Source organism: Ovis aries, chromosome 26, assembly GCF_016772045.2.
Source record: "Ovis aries strain OAR_USU_Benz2616 breed Rambouillet chromosome 26, ARS-UI_Ramb_v3.0, whole genome shotgun sequence".
Taxonomy (NCBI): Eukaryota; Metazoa; Chordata; class Mammalia; order Artiodactyla; family Bovidae; genus Ovis; species Ovis aries.
In genome coordinates this window covers 33522117-33538274 of record NC_056079.1, presented here as the reverse complement: position 1 = coordinate 33538274, position 16158 = coordinate 33522117, and the positions used below count along the sequence as shown (strand labels likewise).

The 16158-nt window shown below is 39.2% G+C and overlaps 1 protein-coding gene across 1 annotated transcript in view; it reads right to left on the bottom strand.

The window, feature by feature from the left end:
• The window catches only part of LOC101119791 (disintegrin and metalloproteinase domain-containing protein 5-like), a 73624-nt gene that overhangs the window by 47745 nt on the left and 9721 nt on the right, over window positions 1-16158 (bottom strand). The window contains exons 7-9 of the mRNA XM_060406941.1: window positions 3730-3801; window positions 3087-3250; window positions 2159-2240 (exon numbers count right to left, since the gene is read on the bottom strand). Coding sequence (XP_060262924.1) covers window positions 2159-2240; window positions 3087-3250; window positions 3730-3801 — 318 coding nt within the window. The remainder of the gene's footprint in view (window positions 1-2158; window positions 2241-3086; window positions 3251-3729; window positions 3802-16158) is intronic.

Sequence of the window (16158 nt, the reverse complement as noted above, 5' to 3'; positions counted from 1 at the left end):
TTGCAACCCAAGGGACTCTCAAGAGTCTTCTCCAACACTACAGTTCAAAAGCATCAATTGTTTGGTGCTCAGCTTTCTTTGTAGTCCAACTCTCATATCCATACATGACTACTCAAAAAAAACCATAGCTTTGACTAGACATACCCTTGTTGGCAAAGTAATATCTTTTTAATATCTTGTCTAGGTTGGTCATAGCTTTTCTTCCAAGGAGCAAGCATCTTTTAATTTCATGGCTGCAGTTACCATCTGCAGTGATTTTGGAGCCCAAGGAAACAAAGTCTGTCACTGTTTCCATTGTTTCCCCATATCTTTCCCCATGAAGTGATGGGACCAGATGCCATAATTTTAGTTTTCTGAATGTTGAGCTTTAAGGCAACTTTTTCACTCTCCTTTTTTACTTTCATCAAGAGGCTTTTTAGTTCCTCTTCACTTTCTGCCATAAGGGTGGTCCAAAGATCAATGGAACAAAGTAAAGAGTCCCTTAGACTGCAAGGAGATCAAACCAGTCAATCTTAAAGGAAATCAATCCTGAATATTCATTGGAAGGACTGAAACTGAAGCTGAAACTCCAATACTCTGGCCACCTGATGCGAAGAGCCAACTCATTAGAAAAGACCTGATGCTGGGCAAGATTGAAGGGAGGAGGAGAAGGGGACAACAGAGGATGAGATGGTTGGATGGATGGCATCACCAAGTCAATGGACATGAGTTTGAGCAAGCTCCAGGAGATGGTGAAGGACAGGGAAGCCTGGCATGCTGCAGTCCATAAGGTCGCAAAGAGTTGGACATAACTCAGCCACTGACAACAACCACTGCATCAAAAATAATAAAATACTTAGCAATAAATCCACCTAAAGAGACAAAAGACCTGTACTCAGAAAACTAAAAATGCTGAGAAAAGAAATCAAAGATGACATAAACAGATGAAAAGATATAACATGCTGTTAGATTGGAATACTCAATATTGTCAAATGATTATAATACCCAAGGCAGTCTACAGATTTGATACAATTGTTATCAAATTACCAACAGCATTTTCCACAGAACTATAATAATAAATTATACAATTTCTATGGAAGTACATAAGACCCTGAATAGCAATCTTGAGAAAGAAAAAGTGGAGTTGCAGGAATCAGGCTCCCTGACTTCATACTATAGGAAAAAAAAAGCTATAGTAGTCAAAATAGTGTGGCACTGGCACAAAAACAGAAATATTGGCCTTTCCTCAGGCTTTGGGTGAAAGGGGACCAAGAGCAAGGACTGAGAATAAAAACAAACTCCTAGGAAATACCTGATTCTTCTTTAGCTATGGTAATAAATAAGCTCCAGAACTGGCTTTAGATTTATCTAATCAATCAATATGTCTTTTATAATTGTTGTAGCAAGTACATACCAGTACAGATTTTAAATCTGTTTTGTGGATGGCAGTTTGAATCACTGTACATGCTACTAAAAGTCAACTAAATATATAAGTATAAAAATCACAGTGTAGCCTTACTTTTCTGGAGCACTGTAATTAGCTCCTTTTGCTACTTTTTATATAGCTTGCTGTAAAAGGGATAAAACTCAACAGAAAACAGCAGATTATGAATATCTGATGACTGTTCCCTCCAGCAACAGCCTGCTTCCTCTAAACACATAACAAAGAATTGAATACAGTAATAAAAGTTACCCTGAAATAGAAAAATAATCGTCACTTAATTTTAAAAAGCACATGAATGTATACAAATTATTAATTTTGAAGAAAATTATTTCATTTGATATTTTGATATTTATTTGATATTTTTTCTTATTGATATTTCTGGTCATTAATTTTGAGGAAAATATGTTTAATAACATTAAAATAGCATTGATTCTATAATAAATATTGATGCAAGCATATCACTACTCAAAACAAACAGACTTACAAAGGCCAAATGCTTTTTAAAACAATAAATTATAATCTGTTCAGTTTGTAAATATTCTTATTTTTAAAGAAATTATATACAGTTTAATTTTAATTATTTTAATAATTTAATTATAATTATTATCCTAATTAGTAATAATAATACTATTAAAGGATGAACAAACTTAGCAGTATATATACTCATGCATTGAAATATTTAGGAAATTTTGGAACATGAGAATAATCAGAGCCAACTTGTTAGTAATTACATACCAGAGCAACTCCTCCAACAGCGAGCTTACCACATATTTCTCCAGGAACTGTGACTCCTATAAAAGTAGGATTTTTCTTGAAGCTAAAAAATAATAATTTTCTTTATAATTACCTTTCAATAGTATTATTAATAATTTTTACAGCATTATTTAACAAATATGATATCCTAGGTACCACACTACACTGAATTTTACTATTTGAATATATTTGTCTTGAACTTTCAATGATAAGAATGTTTCAGTACATATCTGTAATCCCTCAATCTGATAACTATCCAGAATAATAAGAAGTATGAAGCATGATAATTTATGCAAAACACCATTGACTAATGCTTATAATTTTATGCGGTTTCCCTCTACATTTATGACCCTAAAAATTCAATTTTCTGTAACCTCTTCGTTTATCTTTTCACTAAACATATTACTAAGTATATTACTATTACTAAGTATAAATAAGTTTTCTCTGCATTAGAATCTAGATATTATGTGATTAGAAAATAAAATCACAAAAATTAATCAGATGAGAGGAAAGAATGTAGAGATAACAGGTAGTAAAAGTTTATAAGCCAAGAGAAGTAAAAAAAAAATTACGTCACTCATAATTAACCTCCTTTAGTTACTTCAATACTTTTATGTAACTTTACTTTTTTCAGGTAATTTTATGTTGGATGATACAAGTTTTTAAGTATTATTTCATATTAGCTAGTTGAGGACACAGATTTTAACCTACATTTTCCCCTCATCCTATGAAAGAAAGTGAAGTCACTCAGTCATGTCCGACTCTTTGCGACCCATGGACTGTAGCCTATGGTGTCTACCAAATTTACAGAACTCAGTATACATTAAGTAAATGTTTATTTTTCATAATTAATATGTAAAATCATTTGAGGTTATTTCTTTTTTATGGAAATATGAGATACCATACTCACGCAAATAAGTATGCAGTATGATGAGTTTGGGAGGTAAATTCATACTTCCAGTTTAAAAATTGATATAAAACATTATGAGGAGGTCCTTCAGTAGAAATTTTATTTTTATCTGACCAAATCTCTATGGAAGATATTCTAATAGTAAGTTTTAACTGGATAAACATCTAAATGGAGAAAATAAATGAAAATTTTTATATAAATTTTAACATTGTATTAAATTTTTGTAAAGGTATATTTAAGACATTTAATTCAGTATTTTGAATGTGGAAACTCTTCAAAAGTATGGCAAAATATTACATGCTGCTGCTAAGTGGCTTCAGTCATGTCTAACTCTGCGCCACCCTGTAGACGGCAGCCAACCAGGCTCCCCCGTCCCTGGGATTCTCCAGGCAAGAACTCTGGAGTGGGTTGCCATTTCCTTCTCCAACGTATGAAAGTGAAAAGTGAAAGTCAAGTCGCTCAGTAGTGTCTGACGCTTCACGCCCCCATGGACTGCAGCCTACCAGGCTCCTCCGCCCATGGGATTTTCCAGGCAAGAATACTGGAGCAGGGTGTCATTGCCTTCTCTGAGATATTACATACATCAATTCACATTATCTATATTTTTACAAAATAAAATTTAAAAATAGTTTAAATAACTTACGGCGTTAACAAGGCCAATGATCTGAATAATCTTCTGTGTTACAGTGTTTATATCAGAGCCCATGTAATCAAACTGAAAAAGATACATTATCATTTAAAAATAATGGATACTATTAATATACCACACACGTACAATATGCTACATGCTAAAGTAGCCAGGAACTTCCCGAGTGGCTCAGAGGGTGAAGCGTCTGTCTACAAGGTGGGAGACCTGGGCTGGATCCCTGGGTCGGGGTACTAGTTTCTGAGCCACGTGGTACCTCCTCCCATAGCCATCCGTATGTCCAGAAAATGTCTATGGAGTTGGAGCTTGGTGCAGGCTAGATCCCTGCAATTCAGAGGATCCTGCTGTGATTTATGTCGATTGCCCACTAATCCAGTGATCTAGTTTCATACAAGTGGTTAGTTTACTACATTGTAACTGATAATCCGTATCTATTTACCATACTGTCTTGATGATATGAACAAACTACTTTGCATACAAAATGAAGTTCAATACTTGATTTTGAATAAATTACTTAAATCTATGTTATTTACAAAATAGATAACTAAAAATATATAATAAAATGATTTTTTAAATTTTAATTGGAGGCTAATTACTTTACAATATTGTAGTGGTTTTTGCCATACATTGACATGAATCAGCCATGGGTTACATGTGTTCCCATGTAAATAATGTTTTAATAATGTTTAAATAATAATAAATAATGTTTAAATAATGTCTAAATAATAATCAAATAAGAATTTAACATTATTCATAAGATAATGTGAACATTAACATAGAATTGTGCAACATTATTTATTGTTCATGAAAATTGAACATGTTAAATTTCCTGGTTCATGGAAATTGTATAATACATATAATTATGAACTAAAAAATGTATGCATAAAGAGGGAAAATCTTTAATAAAAGGTTTACTATTAAAGTGATCATGGACACTATGTTAGGATACATCCTCTGACATCACCATGTAACTTGTATTTTTAATGCTTCTTTATTCCAATCAGCTCTTTCTATGTCTAACTGCTTTAAAATGCCAGGAAAATGTTAAAAAAACATGGTGAATACTAGAAATGTGAGCTTTGCTCATGATTTTTCACTGGAAATCCTCAAATATTTCATCATTAAATAGTGTCCAGTTTAAGATGGATATTTTAGATTATGTTGAGAAACACTTATAAATATTCTCATTTATAAAACTTATTAAAAATAAAGTTGAATTTTTATAGAACGCGTTTCTCAAGCATACCAAAATAATAATCATTTTTATCTTCTGACGTATTGATGCTATACACTTCATTATTACTTAATATTAAGCCATTATTATATTCCGTGAATAAAACATTACATTTTGTTAATATACTATCAAAATTAATCAAATATTTTGTTTTAGAAGTTTGTAGCTTTCAGAAATATGGCCTTATGGGTCACGTGTGTATGCATGCATACTTTATCAGAATTGAGCAAATAAATGTTGCTTACTATATATTAGAGCACTACCTAAAATTAAGTTGCTTGTTGTTTCTACACTCTAAATTATAATCGCTTATGAATTATATTTTCCTAAAACATTTTTTAAAAACTGTCCTTTAAAATTATCTATATTTAACACTGGAAATTGATCCATTCAAATTCTTTTTTTTTTTTTAATTTTATTTTTTATAATTTAGTCCTTGTATCTAGAAAGACATGAAGTTATGTAATACCCATTGTTACATTTTGTTTGTATATATTTTGTTTTCTGGAATATATTCCTTCTGTCTATAAAAGGAAAAACTCTAAACGATAGTTTTTTGTTTTTTTTTTTTTTTTGAGCTTCCTGTCTTTTTTTTTCTCTCCTTTTATTTTTTATTATTTTTTTTAATCATTTTTTTTTAATTTTAAAACTTTAATTCTTACATGCATTCCCAAACATGAACCCCCCTCCCACCTCCCTCCCCATAACATCCTTCTGGGTCATCCCCATGCACCAGCCCCAAGCATGCTGCATCCTGCGTCAGAGTGAAGTAAGCCAGAAAGAAAAACACCAATACAGTATACTAACACATATATATGGAATTTAGGAAGATGGCAATGACGACCCTGTATGCAAGACAGGGAAAGAGACACAGATGTGTATAACGGACTTTTGGACATTCTAACATGTATACCATTCAAATTCTTTATATTTTCATTTTCTTGAAATATAATTGATATATACATGCATACGTGATAAGTTGCTTCAGTCATGCCTGACTCTTTGCAGCCCTATGGACTGCAGCCCTCCAGCCTCCTCAGTCCATGGGATTTTTCAAGCAAGGAAACTGGAGTGGGTTGGCAGTGACCTCCTCTAGATCTTCCCAACCGAGGGATCAAACATGCATCTCTGATGTCTCTTATATTGGCAGATGGGTTCTTTACCCCTAGTACCACCTGGGTTTGATTGTGTTAAGATGTACAATGAAAATGAAGTGAAAGGGAAAATCGAGTCCAACTCTGCAACTGAGAGTCAATTCCAGCCTGGTTGATAAGAAGTCTGGGGTGCCTGAAGAGGAGATGGGGTCTGGAATTCTCAAGGAGGAGGAAAGGACAAACGTCTTTTTTATTCTAAATTCCATAGTCTTAGTCACATAAAATATTTTTTTCTTTAAGTCTGATGATTACACAACAAACAACTCACTTTAAACTTTGTACTAAGGATTATCAGTTCAGTTCAGTCACTCAGTCGTGTACGACTCTTTGCAACCCCATGAACTGCAGCACGCCAGGCCTACCTGTCCATCACCAACTCCCAGAGTTCACTCAGACTCATATCCATAGAGTCAGTGATGCCATCCAGCCATCTCATCCTCTGTCGTCCCCTTCTCCTCCTGTCTCCAATTCCTCCCAGCATCAGGGTCTTTTCCAATGAGTCAACTCATCGCATGAGGTAGCCAAAGTACTGGTTTCAGCTTCAGCATCAGTCCTTCCAAAGAAATCCCAGGGCTGATCTTCTTCAGAATGGACTGGTTGGATCTCCTTGCAGTCCAAGGGACTCTCAAGAGTCTTCTCCAACACCACAGTTCAAAAGCATCAATACTTCAGTGCTCAGCCTTCTTCACAGTCCAACTCTCACATCCATACATGACTACTGGAAAAACCATAGCCTGGACTAGACGGACCTTTGTTGGCAATGTCTCTGCTTTTGAATATGCTGTCTAGGTTGGTCATAACTTTCCTTCCAAGGAGTCAGCATCTTTTAACTTCATGGCTGCAGTCACCTTCTGCAGTGATTTTGGAGCCCCAAAAAATTAAGTCTGACACTGTTTCCACTGTTTCCCCATCTATTTCCCATGAAGTGATGGGACCAGAGGCCATGATCTTCATTTTCTGAATGTTGAGCTTTAAGCCAACTTCTTCAATCTCCTCTTTCACTTTCATCAAGAGTGAAGGCCTTTTAGCTCTTCTTCACTTTCTGCTGTAAGGGTGGTGTCATCTGCATATCTGAGTGTATTGATATTTCTCCAGGCAATCTTGATCCCAGCTTGTGTTTCTTCCAGTCCAGCGTTTCTCATGATGTGCTCTGCATAGAAGTTAAATAAGCAGGGTGACAATATACAGCCTTGACGTACTCCTTTTCCTATTTGGAACAAGTCTGTTGTTCCATGTCCAGTCCTAACTGTTGCTTCCTGACCTGCATACAGATTTCTCAAGAGGCAGGTTAGGTGGTCTGGTATTCCCATCTCTTTCAGAATCTTCAACAGTCGATTGTGATCCACACAGTCAAAGGCTTTGGCATAGTCAATAAAGCAGAAATAGATGTTTTTCTGGAACTCTCTTGCTTTTTCCATGATCCAGCAGATGTTGGCAATTTGATCTCTGGTTCCTCTGCCTTTTCTAAAACCAGCCTGAACATCAGGAAGTTCATGGCTCATGAATTGCTGAAGCCTTGCTTGGAGAATTTTGAGCATTACTTTACTAGCATGTGAGATGAGTGCAATTGTGCGGTAGTCTGAGCATTCTTTGGCATTGCCTTCCTTGGGATTGGAATGCAAACTGACCTTTTCCAGTCCTGTGGCCACTGCTGAGTTTTCCAAATGTGCTGGCATATTGAGTTCAGCACTTTCACAGCATCATCTTTCAGGATTTAAAATAGCTCTACTGGAATTCCATCACCTCCACTAGCTTTGTTCGTAATAATGCTTTCTAAGGCTCACTTGACTTCACATTCCAAGATGTCTGGCTCTAGGTGAGTGATCACACCATCATGATTATCTGGGTGGTGAAGATCTTTTTGTACAGTTCTTCTGTGTATTCTTGCCACCTCTTCTTAATATCTTCTGCTTCTGTTAGGTCCATGCCATTTTGTCCTTTATTGAGCCCATCTTTGCATGAAATGTTCCCTTGGCATCTCTGATTTTCTTGAAGAGATCTCTAGTCTTTCCCATTCTGGTGTTTTCCTCTATTTCTTTGCATTGATTGCTGAAGAAGGCTTTCTTATCTCTCCTTGCTATTCTTTGGAACTCGGCATTCAGATGCTTATATCTTTTCTTTTCTCCATTGCTTTTGCTTCTCTTCTTTTTACAGCTATTTGTAAGGCCTCCCCAGATAGCCATTTTGCTTTTTTGCATTTCTTTTCCATAGGGATGGTCTTGATTCCTATCTCCTGTACAATGTTACGAACCTCATTCCATAGTTCATCAGGCATTCTATCTATCAGATCTAGGCCCTTAAATCTATTTCTCACTTCCACTTTATAATCATAAGGGATTTGATTTAGGTCACACCTGAATGGTCTAGCGGTTTTCCTACTTTCTTCAATTTGAGTCTGAATTTGGTAATAAGGAGTTCATGATCTGAGCCACAATCAGCTCCTGGTCTTGTTTTTGTTGACTGTATTGAGCTTCTGCACCTTTGGCTGCAAAGAATATAATCAATCTGATTTTGGTGTTGACCATCTGGTGAGGTCCATGTGTAGAGTCTTCTCTTGTGTTGTTGGAAGAGGGTGTTTGCTATGACCAGTGCATTTTCTTGGCAAAACTCTATTAGTCTTTGCCCTGCTTCATTCGTATTCCAAGGCCAAATTTGCCTGTTACTCCAGGTGTTTCTTGACTTCCTACTTTTGCATTCCAGTCCTCTGTAATGAAAAGGACATCTCTTTTAGGTGTTAGTTCTAAAAGGTCTTGTAGGTCTTCATAGAACCGTTCAACTTCAGCTTCTTCAGCGTTACTGGTTGGGACATAGACTTGGATTACCGTGATATTGAATGGTTTGTCTTGGAGACAAACAGAGATCATTCTGTCGTTTTTGAGATTGCATCCAAGTACTGCATTTCGGACTGTTTTGTTGACCATGAGGGCTACTCCATTTCTTCGCAGGGATTCCTGCCCACAGTAGAAGATATAATGGTCATCTGAGTTAAATTCATCCATTCCAGTCCATTTTAGTTCACTGATTCCTAGAATGTTGACATTCACCCTTGCCATCTCTTGTTTGACCACTTCCAAAATGCCTTGACTGATAGACCTGATATTCCAGGTTCCTATGCAATATTGATCTTTACAGCATCGGACCTTGCTTCTATCACCAGTCACATCCACAACTGGGTATTGTTTTTGCTTTGGCTCCATCCCCTCATTCCTTCTGGAGTTATTTCTCCACTGATCTCCAGTAGCATATTGGGCACCTACTGACCTGGGGTGTTCCTCTTTCAGTATCCTATCATTTTGCCTTATCATACTGTTCATGGGACTCTCAAAGCAAGAATACTGATGTGGTTTGCCATTCCCTTCTCCAGTGGACCACATTCTGTCAGACCTCTCCACCATGACCAGCCCGTCTTGGGTTGCCCCGTGGGCATGGCTTAATTTTATTGAGTTAGACAAGGCTGTGGTCCTAGTGTGATTAGATTGACTAGTTTTCTGTGAGTATGGTTTCAGTGTGTCTGCCCTCTGATGCCCTCTTGCAACACCTACCATCTTACTTGGGTTTCTCTTACTTTTGGCGTGGAGTGTCTCTTCACAGCTGCTCCAGCAAAGCACAGCTGCTGCTCCTTACCTTGGATGAGGAGTGTCTCCTCACCGCCGCCCTTCCTGAACTTCAACGTGGGATGGCTCCTCTAGGCCCTCTTGCGCCCAGGCAGCCACCGCTCCTTGGACGTGGAGTTGCTCCTCCCGGCCACCGCCCCTGAACTCCGATGCGGGGTGGCTCCTCTCGGCCTCCCTTAGTGCACCAGCTGGTTGCAGCCACCTGCACTTAGTGCGCCAGCTGGTCTCCCGTACTGCAGGTAGACGTTTTACCCTCTGAGCCACCAGGGTTAAAAGCATACTAAGGATTATATAACAACAATGTATCCAGCTTGAGGACAGCTTCTCCTTTCTGAAAACCTTCTGACTAATCCTGTTATCTTAAAATGTAAATTGTGGGAGTGGGTCTAGTAAAATTTTTACAACTTTGAGACATTCTTCTGATTTATTGCAATAACTAATTTAAAAAGTATAGAACTCCCTTGCTTAGACTAAGCAAGGGGGGCACTCTCCATCATCCTTCTGATGTCTGTGTCAGAAGCTTTCTCTGTCCCTTTTTCACTTTAATAAAACTCTGCTAGGCAAAAGCTCTTGAGTGATCAAGCCTGGTCCCTGGTCCTGAAGGTAAATCTTCTTTGGACATCACAAATCCAACATCATTCATCATAAGCTATCACAACCCCATGGACTATACAGTCCATGGAATTCTCCAGGCCAGAATACTGGAGTGGGTAGTCTTTCCCTTCTCCAGGGAATCTTTCCAATCCAGGGATTGAACCCATGTCTCCTACATTGCAGGTCGGTTCTTTACCAGCTGAGCCACAAGGGAAGCCCAAGAATACGGAGCAGGTAGCCTATCCCTTCTCTAGTGGGTCAACCTGGCCCAAGAATTGAAAAGGGGTCTCCTGCATTGCAGGCGGATTCTTTACCATCTGAACTATCAGGATGTACAATATGAAGATTTGAATTCTTATCTCCATTGGAGAATTTGTGAATTTTGCATTTGTTTTTTTTAATCTCCCCCAAGGCCACATCTCAGTCCTTTTTAATGCCATAACATGTTTTCTGTCTTTTCGCTTAATTACACTTTCTGCCTATTTATCTTTTCAACAACTTCAAACACCTTTAAAACTTCAAATTGAAAGCTTCATTCAAATTTTTTCATTCTTATGTTTTTAATAGAAACTATTTAAGAATATGAATTTCCTCACTGTTTAGCTTTGATGCTATCTTCTGCAACAGGCATTATCCCTGTTTACCAATAATCAGTTCTCTTTTAACTCAAGCTGTTGTTTAGTCTCCCAATCATGTCCACCTCTTTGCAACCTCATGGATTGCAGCACACCAGGCTTACCTGTCCCTCATCATCTTCCAAAGTTTGTCCAATTTCATGTTCATTTTGGCTAAGATCAAGTGTAGTATCTAATTCAAGAACCCTTCTTTTTTTTTAATTTTTTAAATTTTAAAATCTTTAATTCTTACATGCGTTCCCAAACATGAACCCCCCTCCCACCTCCCTCCCCACAACATCTCTCTGGGTTATCCCCATGCACCAGCCCCAAGCATGCTGCACCCTACGTCAGACATGGACTGGTGATTCAATTCTTACATGATAGTATACATGTTAGATTTCCCATTCTCCCAAATCATCCCACCCTCTCCCTCTCCCTCTGAGTCCAAAAGTCCGTTATACACATCTGTGTCTTTTTTCCTGTCTTGCATACAGGGTCGTCATTGCCATCTTCCTAAATTCCATATATATGTGTTAGTATACTGTACTGGTGTTTTTCTTTCTGGCTTACTTCACTCTGTATAATCGGCTCCAGTTTCATCCATCTCATCAGAACTGATTCAAATGAATTCTTTTTAACGGCTGAGTAATACTCCATTGTGTATATGTACCACAGCTTTCTTATCCATTCATCTGCTGATGGACATCTAGGTTGTTTCCATGTCCTGGCTATTATAAACAGTGCTGTGATGAACATTGGGGTACATGTGTCTCTTTCAATTCTGGTTTCCTCGGTGTGTATGCCCAGTAGTGGGATTGCTGGGTCATAAGGTAGTTCTATTTCTTTTAAAGACAAGCACAGCCAGCTGATTCACTTTGGCCAAGACAATGAAGGCAAAAGGGATGCATGTCACTTAAGAGAAGCATTTCCTTAATGTAGCTCACATCTCTCTAATCGGCACTTCTATGGGTTTGTTAGGTAGATAGAATAGGGGAAAGGAGTCCAAAATGGCGGTGGTTAAAAGACAAGGAAGGGAAAAGCCCGTGAAAATAGAACAAAAGAAGGTCAAAGAAAGGTCCGAGGACCGGAGTGAGGACTTCAGATACAACAGCACTCCTTGCTGAGCCCAATTTGCATAGGGCAGGCCCAGGGGGAAGAAAACATATAAAAGGAGGAGCCAAGTGCGTGCTCTCTCTCTCTCACTCTCTCTCTCTCTCTCTCCCTCCGCCCCTGTGTGCGTACGCTCTCTCTCCCGCTTGCCTACACTCTCTCTCTCTCTCTCTGTCCCCCCACCACCACCACATACACTGATGCGTTCCTCTTCTTCGAGGATGGATTCTCCTGCTATCTTTTTTTTAATATAAATTTATTCCTATTATTTAATTATAAAATAGAGCTATAACACTGATTTGTCTAAGAGCTATGACACGGTTTGTTAAAGACCTGAGGATGGATTCTCCTGCTATCTTCTAAATAAAATAGAGCTGTAACACTGATTTGTCTAAGAGCTATGAGACAGTTTGTTCTTAGACCTGAGAGCTGTGATGCACTGAGGGCTTTAATATCCATTGCTCAAAATCATTGTTGTGATGAGATAAAGAACCAAGGAGCATACACTTGGCTGACAGGTTAGGCAATTGGAAAAGAAACAATCAATCTAGAAATGCCAAAATATCTAAGCATTCTCTAGTTGAGCCAACAGATGGAAAACTGCTTCCCTGGAGAGTCAGCCAGAAGAATGGTTGACACGGATTGAATGAATGAAAATTAAACTATGGTTAGCCATTACGGTTTGGAGGATATTTTTTACCATAGCAAAACTTAGCCTCTTTTGATTAATACATAACCTCCAAATTTTTAAAATACTATATGTATTAAGTTGCTTCAGTCGTGTCCAACTCTGAGACCCCATGGACTGTAGTCTACCAGGTTCATCTGTCCATAAGATTCTGCAGGCAAGAATACTGGAGTGGGTTGCCATTCCTTCTCCAGGAGACAGTCCCAACCTAGGGATCAAAATGGAACTAAGCACCAGCAGACGTGGCCGGCACACTAAGCACGGCCGAGCAGAGTTACCACACGTCCAAGGTCAGGGGCAGTGGCCTAGAGTGCCAGGCTGCGATGGCACAGGAACGGCCGAGAGGAGCCACCCTGCGTCTGAGGCCAGGGTCGGTGCCCGAGGCCAGAGGGGGCAGCAGGGAGGAGCAACCCCACATCCGAGGCCAGAGGCAGCAGCCGGGAGGACCAACCCCAAGTCAAAGGAGCAGTGGCTGCGTGGGTGCAGGAGGGCCAAGAGGAGCCATCCCACGCTGAAGGTCAGGAAGGGCAGCAGTGAGGAGATACTCCTCATCCAAGGTAAGGAGCAGCAGCTGCGCTTTGCTGGAGCAGCTGTGAAGATGATACCCCACGCCCAAGGTAAGAAACCCAAGTAAGATGGTAGGTGTTGCAAGAGGGCATCAGAGGGCAGACACACTGAAACCATACTCACAGAAAACTAGTCAATCTAATCACACTAGGACCACAGCCTTGTCTAACTCAATAAAATTAAGCCATGCCCGTGGGGCAACCCAAGACGGGTGGGTCATGGTGGAGAAGTCTGACAGAATGTGGTCCACTGGAGAAGGGAATGGCAAACCACATCAGTATTCTTGCTTTGAGAATCCCATGAACAGTATGATAAGGCAAAATGATGGGATACTGAAAGAGGAACTCCCCAGGTCAGTAGGTGCCCAATATGCTACTGGAGATCAGTGGAGAAATAACTCCAGAAAGAATGACAGGATGGAGCCAAAGCAAAAACAATACCCAGTTGTGGATGTGACTGGTGATAGAAGCAAGGTCCGATGCTGTAAAGATCAATATTGCATAGGAACCTGGAATATCAGGTCTATCAGTCAAGGCATTTTGGAAGTGGTCAAACAAGAGATGGCAAGGGTGAATGTCAACATTCTAGGAATCAGTGAACTAAAATGGACTGGAATGGATGAATTTAACTCAGATGACCATTATATCTACTACTGTGGGCAGGAATCCCTGCGAAGAAATGGAGTAGCCCTCATGGTCAACAAAACAGTCCGAAATGCAGTACTTGGATGCAATCTCAAAACGACAGAATGATCTCTGTTTGTCTCCAAGACAAACCATTCAATATCACGGTAATCCAAGTCTATGCCCCAACCAGTAACGCTGAAGAAGCTGAAGTTGAACGGTTCTATGAAGACCTACAAGACCTTTTAGAACTAACACCTAAAAGAGATGTCCTTTTCATTACAGAGGACTGGAATGCAAAAGTAGGAAGTCAAGAAACACCTGGAGTAACAGGCAAATTTGGCCTTGGAATACGAATGAAGCAGGGCAAAGACTAATAGAGTTTTGCCAAGAAAATGCACTGGTCATAGCATACACCCTCTTCCAACAACACAAGAGAAGACTCTACACATGGACCTCACCAGATGGTCAACACCAAAATCAGATTGATTATATTCTTTGCAGCCAAAGATGCAGAAGCTCAATACAGTCAACAAAAACAAGACCAGGAGCTGATTGTGGCTCAGATCATGAACTCATTACCAAATTCAGACTCAAATTGAAGAAAGTAGGGAAAACCGCTAGACCATTCAGGTGTGACCTAAATCAAATCCCTTATGATTATAAAGTGGAAGTGAGAAATAGATTTAAGGGCCTAGATCTGATAGATAGAGTGCCTGATGAACTATGGAATGAGGTTCATGACATTGTACAGGAGACATGGATCAAGACCATCCCTATGGAAAAGAAATGCAAAAAAGCAAAATGACTATCTGCGGAGGCCTTACAAATAGCTGTAAAAAGAAGAGAAGCAAAAAGCAAAGGAGAAAAGGAAGGATGCAAGCATCTGAATGCCGAGTTCCAAAGAATAGCAAGGAGAGATAAGAAAGCCTTCTTCAGCAATCAATGCAAAGAAATAGAGGAAAACACCAGAATGGGAAAGACTAGAGATCTCTTCAAGAAAATTGGAGATACCAGGGGAACATTTCATGCAAAGATGGGCTCCATAAAGAAAAGAAATTATATGGACCTAACAGAAGCAGAAGATATTAAGAAGAGGTGGCAAGAATACACAGAAGAACTATACAAAAAATATCTTCAAGACCCAGATAATCACGATGATGTGGTCACTCACCTAGAGCCAGACATCTTAGAATGTGAAGTCAAGTGGGCCTTAGAAAGCATCACTACGAACAAAGCGAGTGGAGGTGATGGAATTCCAGTAGAGCTATTTCAAATCCTGAAAGATGATGCTGTGAAAGTGCTGAACTCAATATGCCAGCACATTTGGAAAACTCAGCAGTGGCCACAGGACTGGAAAAGGTCAGTTTTCATTCCAATCCCAAAGAAAAGGCACTGCCAAAGAATGCTTAAACTACCACACAATTGCACTCATCTCACATGCTAGTAAAGTAGTGCTCAAAATTCTCCAAGCCAGGCTTCAGCAATACGTGAACCGTCAACTTCCAGATGTTCAAGCTGGTTTTAGAAAAGGCAGAGGAACCAGAGATTAAATTGCCAACATCTGCTGGATCATGGAAAAAGCAAGAGAGTTCCAGAAAAACATCTATTTCTGCTTTATTGACTATGCCAAAGCCTTTGACTATGTGGATCACAATCAACTGTGGAAGATTCTGAGATGGGAATACCAGACCACCTAACCTGCCTCTTGAGAAATCTGTATGCAGGTCAGGAAGCAACAGTTAGGACTGGACATGGAACAACAGACTTGTTCCAAATAGGAAAAGGAGTACGTCAAGGCTGTATATTGTCACCCTGCTTATTTAACTTCTATGCAGAGCACATCATGAGAAACGCTGGACTGGAAGAAGCACAGCTGGAATCAAGATTGCCTGGAGAAATATCAATACACTCAGATATGCAGATGACACCACCCTTATGGCAGAAAGTGAAGAGAATCTAAAAAGCCTCTTGATGAAAGTGAAAGAGGAGAGTGAAAAAGTTGGCTTAAAGCTCAACATTCAGAAAACGAAGATCATGGCATCCAGTCCCATCACTTCATGGGAAATGGATGGGGAAACAGTGGAAACAGTGTCAGACTTTATTTTGGGGGGCTCCAAAATCACTGCAGAAGGTGACTGCAGCCATGAAATTAAAAGACACTGACTCCTTGGAAGAAAAGTTATGACCAACCTAGATAGCATATTCAAAAGCAGAGACATTAC